At 39.6% G+C, this 17,675-nt stretch overlaps 2 protein-coding genes across 13 annotated transcripts in view; both read right to left on the bottom strand.

Annotated features, from left to right (window-relative positions):
• goe (endothelin converting enzyme 1) overlaps window positions 1-4,388 on the bottom strand; it is a 33,940-nt gene extending 29,552 nt beyond the window's left edge. Inside the window, exon 1 of one of the 3 annotated variants that reach the window (XR_002546183.2) lies at window positions 2,842-4,388. Coding sequence is in view for 2 of the 3 variants with exons in the window: in XM_022082011.2 (XP_021937703.1) it covers window positions 2,842-3,363 (522 nt within the window). In the remaining variant the exon portion in view is untranslated. The remainder of the gene's footprint in view (window positions 1-2,841) is intronic. The other 2 variants (XM_022082011.2, XM_022082012.2) reach the window with 2 other exon arrangements.
• Window positions 4,389-7,613: 3,225 nt separating this feature from the next.
• The window catches only part of Pfrx (6-phosphofructo-2-kinase/fructose-2,6-biphosphatase), a 38,097-nt gene continuing 28,035 nt past the window's right edge, over window positions 7,614-17,675 (bottom strand). For 7 of the 10 annotated variants that reach the window (XM_022081998.2, XM_022082005.2, XM_022082000.2 and 4 more), the window contains 3 exons: window positions 16,793-16,870; window positions 16,222-16,349; window positions 7,614-10,447 (listed from right to left, as the gene is read on the bottom strand). In XM_022081998.2, coding sequence (XP_021937690.1) covers window positions 10,367-10,447; window positions 16,222-16,349; window positions 16,793-16,870 — 287 coding nt within the window. In that variant the 3' untranslated portion in view covers window positions 7,614-10,366. Of the gene's footprint in view, window positions 10,448-11,475; window positions 14,140-16,221; window positions 16,350-16,792; window positions 16,871-17,675 lie in introns of those variants that run through there. The other 3 variants (XM_022082004.2, XM_022082008.2, XM_022081999.2) reach the window with 2 other exon arrangements.

Below are 17,675 nucleotides of genomic sequence, written 5' to 3'. Positions count from 1 at the left end.
ATGTTCTTCTGTGAACATGGTCATGGAACTCCGGGTTCCATAAAAGGCGGGGAGTTTCACTACCAGTTCAGCGACTATCAGCTTCTCATTAAGAATGATCCTTCATGGTTTTTGTTGTCAGATTACAGTAAACTATGAATTGGAGAGAATGCAGAAGGAAGCGACCGTGGTTTAATTTGACGAACTATCCCAGAAATTGCCTTGAGGGACTGAGTAAAACAACGAAAATCAGTATAGCCGGTCTCTAAACCGAGTTATGAACCCTGGACTTACGGAATATAAAGTAGTGCTAACCACACAACCGTGACGTCACAATCTTCGGGTGTTATTCAGTTAAAACACTGATAATTACGAATGTTCCAAGTGGAATGCATAAAAAATAGGCAATGATTTTCCCCAGGACGCTTTACGACAGAGCCGAACCTGGTACCTATAGGTTACAAAACCAAAAGTGTTACCACTGAGTTAATCTGTCCGACAGGACTGCGGTATTTATCCAACGAGATAATATTTGTGTTCCTTCGTGAACGAGCATCTCCATGTTAAATAACCACAGGAGAACGGCCCTCGTCATATAAAGACCATAGGTTAGGGCTCAGTCCTTCCAAATGATGACATAATATCTGGGACTGAAACAGCGTCTTTAAACAATCAAAGAAAAATGTATTAATGACGTAGAAAAACGTGTACGTTGACTATAAGACCTGCTGTTTGTTTTGTTTGGAGTTTTTAGCTTAAAGTCGGTCGAAAGTGGAAGTTTGATTCCAATAAAAGCTGTTAATTACTTCCTTCTAAAGCATCTTACTAAGCCAGTTCCTTTTTAAGTACTCTTAGTGAATCGGCAGAGCTCTCAAGGCAATAAACGTACAGTTAATCTCACCAGATACGTGGTACAGATATTATACCAGCAACGCCTCACTTTATGACGTAAGAAAAGATACGGCTATCGATTATCAAACGATATCGATACATCGAAGTGGCAGGAACATACTGATGCTTTTATAGTGTAGCGTGGGACGGTATACAACCTTGATTGTCAACCAACCAACCAACCAACCAAAAAGCTAACTGAGGGCGGAGGCCTGCGCAAGCGCAAGCATCGTTCCTACCTAGGTGAAACCATTCCTGCGCTCAAGGCGCATTGCTGGAAATGGTAAACGGTCTTAATATAAAAAAAAAAACGGAAATTTTGCTAACGCTAACGGGGTTTCGTCGTGGCGGGAGCCTCGACCATTCAAACTGGGATCCGTTGCTGCTGATGGGAGGTCATCCCGTCAGGCAAGTTGTCCAAAGGAATTTGGTTGGTTGGATCTCCGGGGTTTGAACCCAGAGAGGGAGGGGCCGTTTCGGCTGAAGGCCTCTGCGGCATGGGGGGAGATCATTTCAGCTGATGGCCTCCGTGATCGGGGTGGGGGTGGCGGGCCGTGCCCCTATTAAGTTATACCCTGGCATTCGCCTTACAACTGAGGAAAAGCACGGAAAACCTCAGTCAGGGTAGCCGAGTAGTCTAACCACTCGTTGTGCCGACTTGGCCGTCTTTTGGGGACGGCCTCGGCTGGCGTGAACAATCGACTCGATTGTCAACCCAAACCACCAACCAAAGAAGCTAACTGAGGGCAGAGGCCTGCGCAAGCGCAAGCATCGTCCCTACCTAGGTGAAACCATTCCTGCGCACAAGACGCATTGCTGGAAATGGTAAACGGTCGTAATATAGAACGGAAATTTTGCTAACGCTAACGGGGTTTCGTCGTGGCGGGAGCCTCGACCATTCAAACTGGGATTTGTTGCTGCCAACCAACCAACCAAAGAAGCTAACTGAGGGCAGAGGCCTGCGCAAGCGCAAGCATCGTCCCTACCTAGGTGAAACCATTCCTGCGCACAAGACGCATTGCTGGAAATGGTAAACGGTCGTAATATAAGAACGGAAATTTTGCTAACGCTAACGGGGTTTCGTCGTGGCGGGAGCCTCGACCATTCAAACTGGGATTTGTTGCTGCTGATGGGAGGTTATCCTGTCAGGCAAGTTGTCGAAGGAATTTGGTTGGTTGGGTCTCTGGGGTATGAACCCAGAGAGGGAGGGGCCGTTTCGGCTGAAGGCCTCTGCGGCATGGGATTTGTTGCTGCTGATGTCAATCGGCTTTTATACAAATGCAACAATGTCTATGCAACAATGTCAATAAACAGACGCAACAATGTAGACACAACAATGCTAAATGCAACAATGTCAATAATAATACAACAATGCATGAATACAACAATGTCATTAAACAGTTCAACAATGCCAACCCCAACACATCACAATAGTATGGGACTTTGAAATTGTACGTGGTGCAAAGGTTTCGAAAACGCGATGTCTATCTTCTGGGTAGCAACGTCGTTTGTCGGTACATACCAACATTTCTGAGGATCATAAACGACTCCATCTTCAGGGCTAGGTAGTTGGTATATATCAACAAATATGCGCGGCTAACATGGGCATTTTCACCGCCATGATAACCTGAAATATGTTCCAAAAATTCGCCACTTTCGTTGACTTTAATTAAAACTACAGAATGTATAAACAAGGCTTCGTAACTTAAACCTTACTGCGTTATTAACCACTCCTATCGAGAATAACCTATGAAATACTGAGCTAAAGCCAACACGAAGACACGTCACGTACGTTTCAGAAAATACGCGACTGGATGACACGGGTTCGGATCCCGATTATGACAGAGGTATTTTTTTTATTTGCCACCGCGTCCAGACCGGCTCTGGGGGCTCCTTCCTCGGGGATAAAAGGGCCGGAGCTTCAAACTGTCCACTCAACTCCACATAATTCGTTCAAGAGGGCCTACTCACCTGTGCTGAGGCCTGCAGACACGCCGCCCTGGTACACACGGGGAAGAGATGACTGTGCGGTGTTCGGGGCCAAGTTGAAGCCAGGGTGATGATAACAATGAGAAACACCAGCAACAACACAATCACGGCACAGGCAACAATCAGACCGATTCGAGACAAACCAGTTTTTTGTCGTAATTTCTGTTCCAATTCTGAAATAAACTGAGACGGTTTTCCTGCATCTTCGGAATCTTTAACTTTCCTGTTCTTACTCAGACTGTTAGTTGAAGAAGACTTTAAATTTGATTTCACTTTGACTGGTGCACTGTCTATTTCATCGGGGGACTGTTGTAATTTATTGTTGACAGGTAAACATGGGTCCATTTCTCCCGCTGCTGGTGATTCGGAATTGTCTGGTGATTCTGACTGCCGCTCACGTTTTCCATTAGCTAACGGTATATACACATCGGCTTGCAGCGTTGCCCTGTTCGCCTCTGAGTCTGAGGTGGAAGACCCGCTACCAGATGAACCAGACATTTCCATTAACCACTACTTAAACACGCGAATCGGGCATTTGAAGTGTCGAACTCAAATCCTGACGCATCAAAATGAAAAATAAACATAAATGTAATAAAAATAATACTCGCATCCGAAACAAATGTGTCTGCAGTTAAGTAGCCCAAGCTTCTTCAGCGTGTAAATCAAACAAATTAGAGGTTGCACTTCTGCTTACAAAACAATATGTACTCCAAATTAGCAGAGTTATTGCCCCGTAAAAACAGATGCTAATCGACGCATTGCAGTATTTCACTTAATATTGCATCACTTAAAGTGGCAAAGAGACGCTAATTTGAAATGCGAGTGTCATAACTGTAATATGTAAACATAACTCGAATGTTACTTATTTGTGAGTCGACTCAAACCACATCGCACAATGTGACACAGTAAAATGACGGAGAAAAGTTGCCAACCAACTGCGCGAAAGCACAGATTTCCACTGAAATGTTTCACTACACAAGAAAATTAACAAAGAACGTGACACTTTCCTCTGTAAATAAATAAATAATCTTTAGTTACTCCTTCATAACAGGTTATAAACAAGAACGTTCTCCTTCGACCACTTAAATCCGAGCAGTGTTGTTGGTATTACAGATTCACCGCCTTAACACGACGTTCACAACTCACCGGTAGAGGCTTGTGTGACAGCTTTAAGTTCTGCACACCAGAGGTCAGTCTGAATAGCGACAAAAGAACAAATGCGTATTACCGCGCGCAAGATTTGTGCCACAACAATCAATTATCTTCTTTCTTCCTGATAACAATTTAATCTTCCATGTTAACTGAGAATCTCATGTTACTGATAACAGCAAGACGCCTGGTGACGTGAGAATGGTTTTCTCACACGATATTCCTTCTGTCAGCGAAATGTGGTAATGATAAAAATGGCCGCGTACCCTTTCAGTCAAGGGCAAAAGCAATGATTAGCATTCACGCAGTTAATGGTAGGGATTAGATCGTGGTAGATCATTAAACACGGTTAATAAATTACCAGCTGCATTCATACAGACTTCATCCACTCAAAATCGACGAAAACAAAGCAAATCAAAGTCGAAGCAACGCGAACAAAAATCTGGAGCTTACATTCGAAGTACCGAACATCAGTTTTCATTCATACCGTCTGAATACATTAAACAAAAACAAAAAAAAAACATGGCGGCTGTGTGAGCTTGCAGGCAGTTGGATCTGACCTTCATTCAAAGAACCGAAGACCAAGCAACAGGTTTTGTCGACAAACCCAAGCCAAAGGGATGCACAAAAAATTCCAGGCATGGAAATAAACCAAACAATCCTAAATCACAGTTACACAGAACGAAAGTAAACATTACCGATAAAACAGAGTCCATAATTTAATTCATTACCTGTGACTGTAACAACATAATTATACAGCACGCACGAGGAAAGCAAAAGTGGAGGTCGAAACCAAGCTTAGCTTTAAAGTTGGAGATTTGTAATCTGGAAGCACCCACTTCAAATCTCGACTGTGATTTCGCCTAATCTCAAGGAAGTTTATCATTGGGACATGTAGAACGCATGCAAACAATGCTAAATGCATACAAATATTTCAGTTCGAAGCCCTGAAGATACACTTCAAGGTCAGCGTTTGCCTCGGATGAAATTTAAATTATACTAAGAGTTTCTTAACGTCTCTAAATCAGGCAACATTGAAGCCTGGCATCAGACGAGCGGTTTCGAATTCGTTCTGTGAATAATTAATTATAAATTACGTGAAAGTGGTTGTGACCTGGTCTGAAGTACCATTTCAGCATTTGCCCGAAGCGACTGAGGAAAACTACGAAAAATGTAGTTACGATAACCGGTGTCCAGGTTACGAAGCGAACCACTCAGTTGCGATGTTAGGTTAAAAAAGTATTTGGTGCCTTAAGTCCAACCGAGCGCGGACTGTAGACGTACATTTGTTAGGTTACTAGCCAATAACCATCAATCTATGGGATAAATACGCTAAAGAGTTATTAAAACACAGGGAAACTGCCACTGTTGCCAACTATCGCGTAACCATCATCTGTTAAAACTCGTCATTGCGTCATTGAAGCTGAAACCTCGTCTGAATAATATTTAAGAATTCAATCCGTACCGCGAAGAAAACACGACACTTCACCATTGCGAAGATCGACATACGTAAATATAAAATGGAGAGTTATTGATTGTTACAATAGAGAGAACGTATAGTTTACGTGGCTTTGAAGGGCCAGCACACAAGAAAGAATGCTACTTTATTTTAGTTTTTGTTGGAGACATTTGGAAGACCTCGGTGAAGATGTGAGGATAATATTAAAATGGAGTTTAAAATAATGTTACAAGAGTGTGTGGCCTGGACTTAATTGGGAGATGTTGCTGGATTTTGTGAACACGGTAATGAACATGAAAGATTCCATAATTGGCGGAACAGTTTGGCGACTGTTAGCTTGTCAAATAGTAGCTACTACATTTTTTTTCATGAGCCGCTGGAATTTGTATGTGTTTCTGGAGGCAGTAAGCACCTCTGAAACGTCGGTTAAGGAACAAAATCGCAGGAAACCTTCATTGAAAATGTTGTTTGAACGGATTTAAGCTCACTTCGACAACCATTCTCTTTTCGTACCATTACAAACAAAAGCGATTCCGATAAAAAAAAAAAAAGATTCAAGTTCGTCCTCCATCTTGGTAAGACGTACTTTCTCCCACCCACAGCCAATGGTGAGCCTTCCAGGTCGAGATGGTACAGCAACGACATCTCGAAAGAGCTACACGAGACAGAACATGACCAGTCACTCGCTCCCCCCTCTGCAAGATGGAGATGTAAATGCGCCCAGCATCCATGGATGTCCAAAACAGGCGTGACACAAAACTTATGACATGGTGGTTTATCACAGAGATGGCCGAAACAGGTAATTTACCGAAGTAGGAAACACGAAACGGACCAAATTATACACGGCGAGAATTGCTAAAAGCACATTGTTGGCCGTAGATACCACCAGCTCCAATAATTAGAACTCAAAATTTTGCCCACGCGGTGTGATTATGGTTTTTCGCAAATCAAATTTTTCGTAACCTGGGTACAGTCGTTGCATTTTGCAGACGACTGGGTTGTACCCGACGGAACAGTTACTGGCCATTAACACATTCATCAGGACGCTTCCCATTGCCCGAAGCTCGTGCTGATGGTAGACGGATTCACTCCAGCGAGAAACACTACAATGTGGTGTTCACACAAGGTGGTCCCCCGTTACAGTGGCAAACAGGTATAAACCCCTTAAATAAATACGAGATGTGTTGAGATTCTGCTTACAAACACGATCCCTGAAAGCCTCCGTAACACAATTGCTTAACAAACACCCACATTTTAACTTCAGCTGATCACGTCCTTTGCCAACAATGCAACTGTTTCATCAAAATGTCTTAAGCCCAAAATCTAGTTACAGCGCATAACAATGACATACAAAATAGGTCTAATGATACGTATACCGATTTAACGAAATGCACGTTTTGTTATTTATAAAAGGACATGACAAAAGTTACCGTTAACTAATTAAACATCTAGACGCAACAACGCAAACATTTTCCTACTTTCTTGCGATTTATTCTGACAACCATAAAGACAGAGAGATATAAGATGCTATAAACGCGAAAGCTGGTTTTATATTCGGTTATCACACGAACGTGCATCAACAAAACTGAATTACTTCATTTTAAATCACTCAACAATGGACACAAATTATATCGATAAACCGAACGGAAAGTGAGGTTAGGAGCTGTTTAGATAGAAGGTCTAATGCATTTAGACTTTATAAAATACAAGAACCATGATGCAATGCGAACAATAAAATTTAACAGCGTCAGAAATAGGGCCTCTTCAAACAAAATCTCTTCTTGTTATCTAATGACGTCTGCTGCCGAGTTCAAACTCAAGTATCGTCGAATTAACATCAGACGTCTGGCTACAGGAACCATCAAAAACAGCGCACGGAACGAAATTCGCGTGGTATCTCGAAACTTCTCGGTGGGTTAGGAAGATACTCTCAAAGAGAGAAAAGACATTTACGCTCTCACGCAAAGCGGTAATAAAAAAAATTCCCGAATTTAAATACAAATTAAAATTCTCTTAAAACATTTTCAATTAAATTCTCCAAAATTAAATTTAATAAAAAAACGGTCCATCAGAATATCAATGAGTCAAAAATTTTCACGGCATGTTCAAGATGTACCTTATCAAGCGACAATGAAACCAGTCCACATCCTCAAATCCATTTTAATATTATCCTCCTATACACACCTACACCTCTCAAGTGATATCAGGTTTTCTCCCACACATGCTACATGTCTTGCCGACTGCATCCTCAGTTTTACCAAAATATTATCTGGCAAAAAGTACAAATTATGAGGCGTCACACGACACACATTACGTATGCCATTTAGGGCATGTGCACGGTGACTTTTGAATCACCCTGTAGCAGAAATATGTTTAGAAGAGTTCTCAGTACGTATTTACTACGGATGAAACAAAGAACAAACAAACAAACAAAGAAGAAGAGGAATATTGAGTTTTAAATAACTTTTCAGATGGATGTTCCAAAATATTTCAGGAGCCCCAAATACCATAAACACACTCACATGCTCCTGCATATGAATATGTGCGCGCGCATGTGTGAGATCAATTTATTTGTGCGATGAAAAAAAATTAAGAGTGGGAAAAATTTTGGGGGCACAGACAAATTAATATTTTATTCACTTGACTCGTAAAAATCCTTAAAATCTTTTCATTACTATAACAAAAATATCAACTTATCACCCAACTGCTTTCAGCAACATTGTTTTTTTTACAGAGTACAGCTCTCTCTTACTTTCTGTAAAATGTTAACAACCCATTCAAGACGTAACACGTCAATATTTATAAAAGTGCGTCAGATTTGCAGCACTAATCTCAACACACTGGGTACCAGTCACAAGATTTATTTATTTTTTTACATTTTAATAAAGATAGACCAGTGACGAGGTACATTTGTCATTTTAAAAAATTTACTCCACCTTTTGGTGAAAAGATAATATTAAAAAAACACTAAAACAATTTTTAAGAAAGTAAACATCGCAAATCTTTTCAAATCCTGTTATTATTCTTCGACAAAAATATCTGGTACTCAATGAGTCAATTAACTCAGCTTAATTACATAAAATAGTAGAATTATATGAATTATAATATTCAAATTACAATATAAACACATAAATTGTTCTGAATACACCACCAATAACGTTCAGCACTACATATATTATAATGATATATTAATTATATTTGCGACCAAGTAGCAACGATAATAGAGATTACCAAGAACAAAATTAAGACTATAAAATCTTTCGCAGTGAATATTTTAAAATGGTCTTCCTTGATACGTATCACCATGACAACAAGGCCACACAATGTATTCAGAGTACTAGCAGAAAAATAATGGAGAAGTTCCAATTCCGTCACTTCCGCTACTCCATTCGGCATCAAATCTACGTTTGCATTCCAAGACAGTCCTCCGTCTCAGGACTGGAACGTCCCGCGTGTCGCTACGTCCAATAGTTTAATTTTAAAATTTAAAAACCTGTGTTCTTATGTTAGTGCAATAAGATCAGAGCAGATACGAAGACATTACATAAAAAATGTTTTCTGAGTCTGAACGTGGGACTCAAAACAGTCAAAGAAAATCTTTCGCTTATCGTGGACGAGATATTTTGAGGGTGCAGAAGACGACGTTAAAAAGTTTTAAACATCGCAGATCTTCCTAAAGCTGAGATTTTGTTCTGAAAAATGTCTTGGCAAAAGAGAAAAGAAACTGTCTCTGACACAAAATTACATCTGAAATGTATAAAAAATACCTTTTCGTAGAGATTAAAATTTATCAGAGTCAAAGTTCTGACAACGTGAACACAGATAACAGATACAAGACCATCATTTTGCTGACAGCTGAAGGTTTAAAACACGTGACGCGCGTATTCATCGCGTTCTACAGACAGTAAAATACCGTAAATGAGGAATACACAAAATATCCCTACAAAAACTGAACGTGAGTCCATTAATCAGGGGTAAATGAACAGAATATTTACGACACGCTCGTAACATCAAAGAAAATAAGTTAATATTCCGCGCTAAATTGAGACAAGGTAAAGTTTTCGCAAGAAACATCCAAAAATGTACGTGGACAGCCCCAGAACAGTCTGCCTGATAAAATAAGAAATATTATAAGAATTAGGCCACGTGTGAAGCAGCGAGGACGAAAACCCAAACCACGATTTGAACCAACTGGACTATGACGTCACGTACTATCGAGTTATAAAGTTAAAAGTGCGAACTGCGCGGCAATGAGAATCATTCGGATTCAGAAACAGGGCGACGTTTAAACTTCTGATGTCTGAACTTAATTTACTACAAAAAAGGAAACTTTCAGAGGACAAATCGAGAGGATCTGGTTCCATCGAGCGATTTGCTTCGAAGCAGACGGAGGAAGATCTCAGAATGCAGACTCCAGCAGAATGACCTAGATGCAAACCTAATAACTGTTGTCTTTTACGTATTAAACAGTTACTTCAAGGAGACAAAAGTGAGAGTAAGTCATCTCCCTGAGAAGCGTCTTCCCATCCCTAGGACCCGTAGCCTACGGAATTCAGATCCAGCGAAGAAAGAAACATAATTTCATGTTCGGAGGAAACAGAACTTACGGAAGCATGGATCGAACACTGTACCTGGCAGCCGCAAATCCTCTACGATCTTAACACGACGTTAGGGAGGAAACTGCAAGAAATACACAATTTAAAACACTGGACTGACTATAAGGAAGGTTTACACACTGACACATACATAATGCAACCTTCAAGCACCAAACATCTTCTTCCCCGACAGACAGACAAAGACGGAGCACGTCGTCGACCCCCAGAGGCGTCCTCTCCCGTCGCTGGGCCTGTACATACGTTACATTTCCATTCGCCATCCTGCTAGATCCCTGCCCCACCATCAAGAGCTGTCGTGGTGATTTGCGGTCACAATCGCGGCCGATTTCTCCCGCTTGAATTTGTCTTCAAGAGTGCCAGGAATCTGATACATAAACGAGACTTAATTATAATTGGTTTTTATTTTAATTAGAAATGTCTCTGGGTTGTTTAATTGGCTCAATAGCAGAGTTTACAAAGCATCAAACGAGGAATCATAGGAGAAGTGTGAATTTATAAAGAGCATGAAAGAAAAACAACATAACCTATTTTTATAATCATTTGAAGAGACTGAGAAAAACCATGACACATGGTCTTTATGGATGTGAAACCCCAACCACAGAACAATGCTTGTGGAAAATGTTCGAATAATACTTCTTCCTCACTTTGTAGTTCTGTAATAAAATGTTAAGGAAGAAGGAAATAAAGGAATCATATGGATAAAGGAAAACAAGACAACAAATCTTAGGAGGAGGTAGACACAAACTGTTTCGCACGTCAAAGTCAGATGCTTCATCGCACTCATAAATAGTCAAAAGTCAGTCAGAAATAACGAGGGAAGCTTTCTGCCCCCTTCCAAAATCTTTACCTGAAGCAGAAAGCAGAGTCCAGCTTTCGAACGGAGTTTCACAATTTTTTTATAACTTAGACGATGGACAAAGTCCAAAAGAAGAATTTTACAAATTAAAAATTCCGTGCTTAATCCTAGTAACACTCCAACAGCACGCCACTCAAAACTGTATAAATCAAGCTTTACATTCCAAAGATTTAAAAATTAAAATCGATTTTCTTTTAAAAAGTATAACGCGTTCTTCTATCCTTGAAGTTAATTGATGGCGAATTTTTATATTATTTCAAACCTATTTCATGCACACAATCTTTAAGCAATCCAGTAATGACAGATTTAACCTAAAACTTTCCATACGTAATTCACACCGGAATAAAACAACAGAAGCTCTAACATAAACCATCTACCGTCACGACAGAACAATTGCCTAGCGCGCACCGCACAAAGTCTTACGCCAACTGTCAAGGCACGTGTTACTTCAGGGAGTTCCCCAACAGCAGGTTCTCAATCTGTCGGGCATGACGTTTCGGCAACTCCACAGTCTAGAAATAAAGTCAAGACGCACACACGTGCAACAGCCATTTACTTCCACAATCGTACAAACTAAGACTCAGCTAATGAGTCATTTCGTCTCACCGGCAGATTTCTTCTTGTCAAATAAAATACGCCAACTAATCGCCATAAATAGACATAATTATAATAAATACAGGATATTTATTAAGTAGAATTTCACGATCTCATGGCACCAAATATGAAGACGGCCGCGTAGTCTGGTAGAAATCTGCCTCCATCATTGCCCTGATGATGGAGGCAGCAAGGACCTCTGAAAAATCAGTTTCTACCAGACGGCCATCTTCAGAGATTTAATATAAGCGTATTTTGTTTTGTTATTCATTTCTTGTTAAATTAAGATTATATAAAGACAGAAATTCAATAACAGTGATTTAGAATCCACAACTTAATAAGAGCAGAAACAGATCAAACAAGGCATTAATACAGCATGAATTATAGAGCATTTCTGTTACAAGCAGAAGTTTCTCATGAGCATGTTCACAGTTCTTTCTGTGGCTTACAAATGCTCACGGCAGCCATGCACACTCTGGCTTACTAAAATTACATAACATGCTCAGTACACCTTTCACACATGCACTAGGTTACAGGTACCCAAAAGTCACGTGAATGCTCAAACAAAAATGTCGCTAACGATAAAAGTAAGAGTTTCCAGCTGGTGGGCGATGAAGCACATTTTCGTGATCAGTCACACGTAAAACTGAAAAAAGTGATGACACGTAAAATTGTTTCGCCATCTTTTAAACGAGCAGATCAACAGAAAAGGGTTTTTGTGTTTAGTTCTGCCTGCGTGTTGGAAAAGTCCGCAAAAGTTGTACCGAGAATCAGCAAAATATCTGCCCGGTATCAGTCCGTCTGTTCTATGGTCCACGGTCAAAAATAAATTCGCTGTTACCCCCACCCCTCTTACCCTCCAGACCTCGCTCCCTGTGACGTAACTTTTCCAAAGACGAAGCAGAAGCTCGTCTACGAATTATTTAAGAATTGAGTCCGTACCGCGAAGAAAACACGACACTTCACCATTACGAAAATCAACTGGTTAACGCTGTTTAACGAAATAATCGCTGGTTACGATGAAAATCATAATTCGTCTGAATATCATTTAAGAATTCAGTCCGTACCGCAAAGAAAACACAACTCTTCCCCATTACAAAGATCAACTGGTTAAAGAAACAACGACACAAAACACAAAATGAAGAGTTAGCGACTGTTAAAACAGATGAGACACGCGGTTACTATCAGGCTTTAAAGAGTTAATGATAATTTGCAGATTCAGCGGATGATTAAAGGAATTACAAGAGAACAGCTCAAGACACGCTTCTGACGAAGGCAGAATTACTGAGCCCCGCGCGTTCATTCGTAACGGAAGTGTGACGAAGGGTACACGATCGAAAATTCGGTCACTTAAATAAATCTTCGCTTACGAAAACACATTCTCATAACTTTTGAGTACCACATAATTAATTTTATATATTACAAGGGCTAAGTTCCATATTCACTCAAAAATACAGACAGCAAAGACATAAAAATGCATTTTACAAACAACGTAATGTGTCTCTGACTATATTCATGTTTATGTACAAACATAAATGCACCCATGCACTTCATATATATAAATAAATATCTGTACCCACCTCCCTTCTTTTTAACCACGTCGACAGCAGCAGTTCTAAACTTCTTTGAGTACACGAGTACTACCTTTTACCGCGTTTTAACGTGTCCTAAACGACAACAAATTGAAAAAAGCGCTAATCGTCTCTAGAACGTTGAACAGAAGATTCCAGAAGATATAATTAGCGACAAGGCACGATACCGAATGCTAAGATTCAAAATTCTCAATTACATTTAACTTACTCTTACAAACAAATAAACAAACAAGGCTAAGTAACGCAAAAATTTGACAAATGCCATCAAATGTGGGATTTAAACATATTTCCAAGATTTAAAATTCGGGAAGTTAAAGACTAAACTCATGTTTTTTTTACGGCGTTGCTCCCAGTAATGTTACGTATGTACTTAAATATTTTTTTAATAAAAAATCTTATGATGATATTTGTAAATTTCAACTTGTGTTCACGTGCACCAAAGATTCAGAACCACTGCTTAAATAATCAAGAGTAACCACAAATTACAAGCCCAGAATAAGAACACAAAATAATTACAGTACACTCCCAAATATCTGTGCATGGATCCACACGCCATCACGCCTAATTAGTTTTCATTACCTATTAAATTTATTTAAAAGTTTATAAATTTGCATGTCCTCGTGTGGCGAGTTCACGGAAGAGGCAAACACCAGGACGACCCTGCACGGCGCCACGACTGTGAATACGACCAGCAAAAATTTCACGTGCAAATTGGAAATTTCAAAAAGTCTGGATTGACAGAAACAGTTGAGAGTATACTGCAATAAATAAATTCCAAGAAAATGTAAAGTTTCAGAATCCTAACAGTCAAACTGAACGAGTAGCATTTTCTTGATAACTTTCCATTACATTTATAACCTGGTTCCTGCCCCATTTAACTATCCACATTACCAAAAATTCCCCAATTTAAAGAGACTTGTGTGCGTTTGCAAACAGTTACTGGGAGTCAAAATCACATGAGTCCCGGCCACCATTTTCTAGCGGCTCCTCACAGATGTTTGGGTCTTCCTCATCCTGGAATGAGTTTAAAGTGGCGGTTACAATCCCAGTCTACGGCTACATTTTTGTCATTAAAGAACAAACAACAAATTTTATTTTTGAAAAACACATAAAATGGACACAAGTCTCAACGAAGAAATAAACATTCAAAAGCCCTTGAGCTACAGAACAAATGTCACATTTACATGAAATTCTTCACGACTGTGAAACGTATGAAAACACAGCGGACCAAACGAGATTATTGTTTCTGCCAAGACGATGCATGGACCGATCAACTTACACAATATTAAACGAGATACGTCAGAACCACGAAGAACGAATCAGATCAATGTGGGTACGAGCACACGAGACCTACTTTAAGGTGTCAGCGTACGTCTGGAGAAGACTTACGAGAAATCTCAGGATAATCAGCCTCTTGTTTGTTACTTTCAACCGGGCGTGCGAAATTCAAGTCAAGGCAGCAAAATATGAACAATTTATATACTTAGTAAAAATGAGATGATAAAGTTGCGTCATATTGTGATAAATATATATTTGTTTAAATCTTGTCAGTCTAATCACAATAAAATTCCTATTACTCCTCCACAACTTCATTTCTGGATGATACAAAAACAACAACAAAACGTTCACCCCCACAAAATCATGTTAAGCACGACGTACATATACAGAACAACTTCGAATACGATATTAAAATACAATAAAATCTGGAAGAAAACATCATTTGAAATCTGATAAACATATGACTAAAAGTTGCATTTAAGAAATTATATTTAAGTTTATATAATTTTATACACCTGAAGATAGTTCTTTTAGAACTGAAACATGTCGTATAAAAAAGTGATGATCTAATGTAAATCGAACATTTCGATAGAGAACATCATTTAATATATTTTAAATATTTAAATGTTAATTATGGTAATATTTTAATATTTAATAGGAAGTTTATTGTGATTAGACTGACAAGATTTAAACAAACAAATATACTTAGTAAAAATACTTAAGTACAATTGAGTAGCACTCGTTTTGTGAACAAGCATCATACAAGCTTGTTGGTGTTATTCGCTGGCACCGATGGAACCTCGCGACAGACTACGGCTACATTTTTCTTAACCTTTAAGGTACGGCATTTATATCTCATTAAGGGGTATATTATTCTACAAGGCAGTTAAAGGCGGTGTGACGTCACTGCAGTTGCTTAATTCCAGTGCAGTACTACTCTGAATATTATGTACACATGACCTTGAGACAAAGAATATAAGCCGCTGTGCAATGTGCCAATGAAAAATAGTACTTTGAACAATTACGTGATGGCAAAGCACGCAACAGATGTCACACAACACACTTACTAAGTTTAAGATCACTTAACATTCAACACTGTGGACAATTTTAAAATTACACAAAAATTGAGCCTACGACGCAGGTCGTCCTTGAGGAGCCGACATTCATACAGAAGCTCAAGACATTCCGCCTTTATGGAACCCAAAAGTTCACATTGTCATCACAAGATGACGAAGCTCAGAGACTGGACAACATGCTGTATTACTGATGATTAAAACTTGTACATCGCTGCAGAAACCAGCGTTATGACGCATCCAGTCACAAGGATGTTAATCACAAGGCAGACAAAGCAACATGTCATCAGAATTACATGCAATTCATGATTACGAAGTGTAACTGCGAAAGAAAAGAATCTGCGGCCATTTGACATATTACGCTACACACACACGATTCACAGACATTCTACACACACACACACAGAGATAACATCTTTTTGGTAAACCGTCTGTCCGTACAAGCACCCGAACACACAGCTCCGTCTGTCACGTGTTATCTTCCAACTTTCAGTCTGATTTCGACAAAATCTTGTATATACCAACCCTGTCAAAAGACGTCAATAAACCAGAGATTTTGAGTTAACTTGATCAGTAAATGTTGGCACATTACGTGAGGACTTGAACTACCATATTTACAGGTAAACTTAGGTTCTTGGGGATATGCAACTAGGATAAACCAAGATATAGAGACGTGTGACTTAACGCACCAGCAACGCATTTAAAAGAAATCCCCGTTCATTTTTGACAGCGACAATAAACTTACCTTCGGTTTGGGACGATGTGTGTCAACGCAATCGATGGGAAGTTTAATATGTTCCATTTTACAACCGTATGCCACTGGCGTCAATTTGATGATAGTATGGAGTGGAACGTACAGATACGGCAGCTCATCTGGAAAAACAAAGGATCGACATAAGCAGTTTTTCCTTCGAAGCATATGAGACACAACTGTCACCACAAATAAAAATCTTGCATTTGCATTCCTGTATCAAACACACTTCATTCTTTCATAACACTGTGTGCGTGCGTGCGTGTGTGTCCCCTTCCTATGGGAAAATTATAATTATGGAATAATCATCACCTTGATATTGTAAAAGAGAAATACGTTTCAGGGACCCAAAAGCATGGGTTTTGAAATGCACCGCACAACCTTAACGATGGAAACATGCAGTGTTTTTGTTGGAAGAAAACTATTTTCTAATTAGCCAGCACACATTCATATTAGACATTATTGGATAACAGAGCGTGGAACACACGGGGGGGTGACGGATGTCAGTGCAGTGCTATGGAAAGGGGGCACACTCCAAGCCAATTACGCGAGGCAGTGACCTTACTTCGCATGAAGTCCTTGCAACACAACGTTGTACTGTGTTCACAGCAGTAAGAGCAAGAACAGCGCGTCTGTTTCAATACTGTTAAGAAAAACAAAGCAAAAATATTTTTCATACTGACAGAAAACATTTACCACGTCGGTACGGCTGCAATTATTTGCAAGTGAACTACACATCAGGATGTTTCATGTGCTGTTTACAGACCATATTGTAACTGTTCAACGCAAAACACAGATAAATAAGAGATTCTAGGTGTTACAGCTGTGAAGGCGTTGGTTGTCCTCTGGGTTATCACGCCATGTGGACTTACAGGTGACTCCCGACATTTATAGCAGAACACACTGCCATCATCTTCACGGCTGAAGATGGAAACCTATGTTGCCGTGAATAGTTGGTAAGTTAACAAGCCATCATAACCCAGAATACCACCACTAACAAAGACAAATATTTTACCACATTTCTTCTTCTTCTGCTTTCAAGGATTAGGCCTTCTGGCACGTTACAATTCAGAATTAATACTGAGAAAGTGAATCTTTTTAGATATGTCGCAGGACACACTGCAAGACCTAACACAAAAAAACACAAATATCTACAACCTAAGTGGGATTCAAACCCATAATCTCAATGCACGTGCGATCGAAGACCACAGTTAAGCCTTATACAGGATTAATATTTACTTTACGAGTGACTGTTGGCCATAATATAAATTAGTTGAACGTGTGACATCACGTGGCGCTGGCGTAGCTCATTCACGAGCATGCAAAAGACATTCTGTTTTAGAAAGAGCGATTATAAATTGAAAATATAAAAGTATATTTTACTACAGGGAAAATTAAAAGGCATTTCTTACATCGCACACTCACACGATACAACCCGAAAAAAAAGT

Source organism: Zootermopsis nevadensis, unplaced genomic scaffold (assembly GCF_977971745.1).
Source record: "Zootermopsis nevadensis isolate Lab colony 2312 unplaced genomic scaffold, Znev_1.0 Znev_ptg000003l, whole genome shotgun sequence".
NCBI lineage: Eukaryota > Metazoa > Arthropoda > Insecta > Blattodea > Termopsidae > Zootermopsis > Zootermopsis nevadensis.
The sequence above is the reverse complement of the archived record's forward strand: the minus strand, read 5'-3'. Positions and strand labels throughout refer to the sequence as shown.